The sequence below is a fragment of the Saccostrea echinata genome, unplaced genomic scaffold (genome assembly GCF_033153115.1).
Source record: "Saccostrea echinata isolate AGI-Se365-2 ecotype Australia unplaced genomic scaffold, CSIRO_AGI_Sech_v1 ptg000054l, whole genome shotgun sequence".
NCBI lineage: Eukaryota > Metazoa > Mollusca > Bivalvia > Ostreida > Ostreidae > Saccostrea > Saccostrea echinata.
The window spans coordinates 21049332-21055685 of NW_026889803.1; the positions used below are offsets into that span (position 1 = coordinate 21049332).

Below are 6354 nucleotides of genomic sequence, written 5' to 3' on the forward strand. Positions count from 1 at the left end.
TTATCTTCATCTCTATTAATTAAAATTGTTTAAATGTTCACAAAAGTTTTAGACAACACATCCCCCTTCGTTCTCAAATATCCATCAGTATTTTTCTTGTAACTTCCTATCTGCTTCTCTTTCCTTCAGCTTTTTTCCCCAATGAACGACCTTAGATCGCTGTATATTTATGAAGTAATGCTAAATGTGCCAATATAAGAATAAGTATATCAGTATCTATATAGACATTTAATCACAATAGCATATAACAGTTAAAAAAGAAAACGACAGAATTAGCAATTAGCACTTGACCATCAATATGTTTCTCTGATACATGTCGCAATCTGTTGCTGGAGGTGTTTTTTTTCAACCGACCACTATTTCGGGGTTGAATCTGAAGAAGAAAATATCACATGATAAATCAATATATAAAACATATCTTTCAAAAATAAATCATGTTGTGCATCAAATTTATGACTGTTGCTTTTTGAAAAGTTACTACCGTGAACAGTTTATTTGTATCAGGTATTGTATCCATAGGATATGACTTACTCATAATCCTGTTCACAAATGAAATTTAATGCTCCATTGCATCCGTAATCCGCCATTTTGTCGTGGGTACCTGCATACAACATTGCACAATTTTCAACAGCGTGACCATTGGGTTCACTGGGACCCCACATCGAGGACACGCCAATCGGAGCCTGATTGGATGCATATATCCACGTGGTTTCTTCCACCATGTCAGTTATTCCCAGCCAAAAACTTTTTCCCGCTAAATTCGGGGAAAAGAAGCTTTATTTTTTTTTATGAGCCAAATAGTTTCCATACACCTTAGATGAACAAATCAGCTTGAACCCACATTCAAGGGGACGCCAATTTCACAATGTTGTTAAATAGTCACTTGCTCAATAAAATCATGCAAAAACTTTGCTTCTTACATGTTCAGCAGTAAAGAAAAAATTAAAGTAGTACGTAATGATTTCTCAATATATGCCCAACTTAGCATAACTCTGGGATCTGAACCCTGAAGCAGGGTCATGTATTTCACAGTAAAGAGGAAGTTGTCTTGATTATTATCATCATACATGCATACAGTTGGTCTGTTAGATGTTCAGCAAAAAACCCAAAGAACCCCCCCCCCCTAAAAAAATAAGATAGATAAAAATAATTTAAAAAAAAAAGATATTCAATGTACATGTAAATAAGAACTGATTGAAACTGGTTCAGTTAATTTTCAGTTTCTTTTGGAGAGGGTTATTTCTACAGAGGAAGCTGAAATGGACAAACTTTCTAACGACATACGCTGGATAGAAGAGGAATTGATCAGATAACAATAATTATAAGTTACCTTAGCGATTCAGGTTACGTAAAATTTAGCACATTGTATTTCTATACGTGAAAATTGATCTCACTGTTAAAGGGGCCTGGACACAACCGCATTATTTACATTTTAAATTTCTATGCTTATCAAAAAATAAAACCAGTTAAATGAATTGAACTTACAAGAATATTCTTAGAATTCAATGACAACAACATTCTTCTTTACATCACGTCAAACATCTTTTTTTGTAATCAGGGCATGATCTCTGTTATTGTTAATGTTTACGTTTCACCGGGTGTGTTCAATTTGTTAAACTCTGCTCACATCAATGAGCACGAACTGACAATACTGGTGAGTTGGTTTTGCTTTCTCACATATCTGCAGTACTCTGTATTTTCTGGATTATAGTCTTAATTTTTTTCATTAATTCACAACAAAATTTCTACTTTTCTTAAGTATTAAGGATAGAGTTTACTTTGTGAAAGTGCAAGGATGTCTCAATCAAACGCGTCCCGAAATTCGTAGTTTTAATAAATTCCAGATAAAAGAAGTATCTGAACACGATTTTATTAAATGCTATAGCAACATATAGCTCATGATATTATTAAGAAAAGTTGGGAAAAAATTAACTTCAAATCTGTGTCCAGCCAGGCCCCTTTTAAAATACAGATTCAATTTGATTACTATGTATGTATGCTTAACCATGACTTGATTTAAAGAAATACATTAAAATTATATAATGTGATCTTAAAGTCTGAAAATTACTGAAATATTGCCACAATGCTAATGGATATGACATACGGAATTTTTGAGCATGGCTGGATAAAAAGTGGGCTTCCGCTTCCGTTTGTGGCTCTGCCAGTTTTGAATTAAATGCCTCACAGTAACTCTGAAAGATAAATCCATCGTGGAGAGCAAATTTAATACAACTACATTTAATTAATGATACTCAGTATTTATTACATGTGATTAATACTTTTAGCCTTCTTAATAATTTTTTGCTTTCTTGCGTGCTTAACTTAAAAATAAAAAATAATGTTTATCTATCAAGAAGTCTACACTTACAGACGCTACGCCCCAGTCTCTGCCCAAGGTACTGAAATGATAACACTTGCTTTGAAATTGTATCCATCCCGTCTTGCACCCAGCTGTACGAAGAAAAATATTTTGGAAATGAACTAAGCTCATTCTCTATACTTTTTCCTGAACATAGAACATTTTCGCTACAAAAAATAGCAGTAGATTTTGAATAAGAGTATACTGGCTTAAAATACACAGTATATATATATTATATATATATATATATATATATATATATATATATATATATATATATATATATATATATATATATATATATATATATATATATATATATATATATATACAAACATTCTGTGAAGAAGGATTCCTTCTAATCAATGCTTAGTAATCATTAAAACATTTAAAACAGAAGTATTAGAATACTTTAAATTCCTTTACATGGCAAATAAAATTTTAAACGAAAATATCAGGACTTTTAGGAATAAAATCAACGAACAAAATGTAAATACCAATCACACAAGGTCCACATGAAATAACGATTAAGAGTACAAAATAAAGTTCCATATTATTAGTGCTGTAGAGACCGGGCTATATTTCTTATCTCTCAGTAAATTGTGAATGACCGAAATGTCGTTATCCAGTATGATATGGACAGAACTCTTGATATGAAAACGAAATTTTGATTGTTAAATATTTAAGATTTGAAATTCATCACATCATGCATACATTCTATTCTAATAAGTCTCTTTTTTTAAGTTGATAAAACATACCTAGTACAAACAATTGAAGGACATTATTAATAAAATTATTAACCAAGAACCCACCCCCCCCACCCCCCAAAAAAAAACCGGTGTGGTGTTTATGTTTTTTCCTTCTTTTTTTTTTTTTTAGTTAAATTTAAAAATACTTGCAAATCAAATAGACCGATCCCACATCCCTCCGATTCCACATCCCTTCATAACGAAGAAAAAGGTGTTGATCTTGAACTGGAATTCTTTTTATTTTTTTTAAAGTACGTTTCAAACGTTTTGACGAATATGATAATCTTACTGAAATTTAACGCAAGATAAAGTATAAAATGCTTATAAAAAACACTTGGGAATAATTACAGCTGCTCTTTTGTTAGTGGATTCGTTATCAAACTTACATTTCTAGGAGTACTGCTTTAATCCAGTATTCCAAAGACGTGGTCAGAAAGAACATGATTTCTTTCATATTACTCTTACTGGTGATCAGTCTACAGGCGTCCTATGGTGACACGTGTGAAGAAAGACTTAGTAAACTCGAGAGAATTCTAGAGAAGCTCGAACAGAGAAGCAAATCTCAGTTTGCTGAACACGGTATAGAGTATGGAGTGTTTGGCGAAACAAGTCTGAAAAACAAAAGGCAACGATTGGAGAACAAAGGACTGAGGAGGGAGAAAATGATGCAGAAAAGGATGAATGACATGGAAATGTTCCTAGAAATAAGACTAAAAACCTTTGAGGATAAGATGGTTTCAGATCTTCAGAAAGTGGAGGAGAATTTGCAAGAAAAGTTGAGGAACATGGAAGAGAAACTGAAGGATTTTAATAACCAGAAAATCATGATAAAAGTTTTGGAAGCTAGGATAGCCGAATTAGAGGTGGAAAATAAGAAACATCAGTCCTTTGATGAGGGCTTAAAGAGGAAAAATGAATCGGTTGAAAAGAATCTGAACACCATTTTAAAAGCAAAGACGAGTGCAAAAGAGATAAAAAAACATAAAAACAAAACAAATGACCCCATCAAATATATCGCAAACTTCATATTTAAAGGTCTTAGGAAATACTGGAAATGGAACGTCGATTATACAATGGAGGAAGATTAGACAAAGAAAATCACTGACTTCAGCGCAAAAACGTTTATTGACAGGTAAGAGGATAGAATGTTTTAAATCTATGAATCACTTGTTTCGAACATTCTTCAGATATCATTATACAGGGATGTCAAAAAAGGCGTATTTCATTAATCAATTAACAATTATTTGGTGGTTTAATTCGAACTAAATAAATGATGTCTAAGTGTCTAGGTAAATGTATGAATCGAATCAAATATAAATAAAATCTCTGACTTCTTCAATTTTGATTCTTACATTCCTTTCAGGAATTCAGCCAACAAGTTCTCCTTTTCCTGATGTGGTGGCATTTTCGTCATATGTTTCTACGCATGAAACCCACCTTACAGAAGACCACACGATAAAGTTCGACAAAATTGTTACCAACATTGGTAACCACTATAATCCACACTCTGGATTGTTCACGGCTCCACAACATGGTGTATATGTGTTTTCATGGAACCTCTACTGCGCTACGGATGGATACATCTTTTCTCAGCTAGTAGTCAATTCTAATGTCGTAGGAGCAGTGTTCACATCGGCTCAAGGAGCTGGAAATATTCGAGCCTCAACTTGGATAGTAGTGGTGGAAGTAAACAAAGACGATGTTGTTTACATCCGTACTCATCCAACTCAAGGACATTCCGGGAGTCTATACAGTCACCCTGATTGGCGATCGTCTTTCAACGGTTGGAAGCTTAATTAACGATATGCTATAATGGATTATAATCATAATCTTTAGTCACAATCTTAACCATTTTTTCAAACATAAAAGAAGAAAAATAAACATGAATACTAGTATATTAAATCAATAACTATAAGAATTTTTTTCTTGATATATATTAATATCACTAATATATATCTAGAAAAAAAAAATTCTTATACATGTACTTAGTTCTCAGAATTTTCAATTGTCGATTGTTTCTATTGCTGATAATCCTGAAAATTATATTTAAAGTTCTGCTTCAGAGACCTACACTTTGTATCAAAAGTGAATTTTTGCTAGCGATTTGCGATTTTTGCTTCGAGGATAAAGACAGACCAACGACGCGAACAATAAAAATTGTCAAATTTTTGGGACGACCTGTCCCTTCCCCAGGAAAAAGAAAAAAGTTAAGAAGTCATAAAAACAACTAGCACTATTACTAAACTACCAAACACTACGTATTTACAATGGTACATGTTTAATTTGAAGTTTTTAACCAGTTGTAAAGAAAGAAATCCGGACCGCTATGGTCTGTAGGGTGTACTCTGGTGAAGTGTTCGTAGCTGCGGCCTGTAACGGGGCTGTTAAAGCTGTCTGTGTCAGAGCTGTGCTTACAGAGAAGATATCTTCTATCAGAACAAGTTAAGTTTTAAAGCCCCTGTTAGGTAATGGATTGCCCAATCTGGTTCTTACTACCATGTCCTTTAGGTTCTTTGGGCTTCTGTATGCAGCTAATGGAGATTCCTTAAAGACCTCTGCTATTCGTTTGTTTGAGTGGAGAATTGGCATGTTCTTTTTAAGGATACCGCTGATTCTCCTAAGAACAGTATGGTATTTGGTTTTCAGAATTTAATCTAATCTTATTTACAGACCCACTTAGAGTGTGGCACTATACCTTAAGGTTTCCAGATTAATGTCACGCCTAACATAGGGCCAATCTCCAAACGCTTTCAAGAACGCTGGGAATATATTACAAAGAGGTGTTCTAAACAACTGATATCACTCTGTTTTTCTTGGGATATCCACAAGTTTGGACAATTTGAGAGTGATATCACGTCCCTAGAATCATCCCTCACTGAGAGCATGAACCAAGCTGATCTTGATGAAGCGCATAGCATTAATGACACCTATAATATGGTCCTAAAAATGATCTCAACAAGATTCAAAGAAAGAAATTTCTCCGAGACAGTGTTCCACAGACCAGGAACAACTGATCAGAGGTCAGAGTAACAAGAGTAAACCCCGCTTGGGACGATTCAACAGCTGTTCAAGCGTATAGAGGCAATCACGAGGAACGAACCCTTACAAACTCCTGACGTCTGCCCACTGTTCAATAAATCTAATGTTTCTCTCTCCGAATCGGAGACCTCACTTCTTTCCAAGGGGCTGAATTTCTGCCCCATGCTACATGAGGTCGACGAGAAACAAGTTAGAGAGGACACCCGA

General features: G+C 34.1%; 2 protein-coding genes across 2 annotated transcripts; one reads left to right on the top strand and one right to left on the bottom strand.

Moving 5' to 3' along the window:
• Positions 1-330: 330 nt before the first annotated feature.
• LOC133204725 (low affinity immunoglobulin epsilon Fc receptor-like) lies at positions 331-2911 on the bottom strand. Its single transcript, XM_061340463.1, has 5 exons — positions 2857-2911; positions 2369-2451; positions 2105-2192; positions 532-754; positions 331-373 (listed from the first exon to the last, which is right to left on the bottom strand). Exons 1-5 carry the CDS (start codon positions 2909-2911, stop codon positions 346-348), a joined length of 477 nt encoding a protein of 158 aa, XP_061196447.1. The 3' UTR covers positions 331-345.
• Positions 2912-3548: 637 nt separating this feature from the next.
• Positions 3549-4908, top strand: LOC133204726 (uncharacterized). Its single transcript, XM_061340464.1, has 3 exons — positions 3549-4028; positions 4144-4240; positions 4472-4908. The coding sequence occupies exons 1-3, from the start codon at positions 3549-3551 to the stop codon at positions 4906-4908; spliced, it is 1014 nt and encodes a 337-aa protein (XP_061196448.1).
• Positions 4909-6354: the final 1446 nt, after the last annotated feature.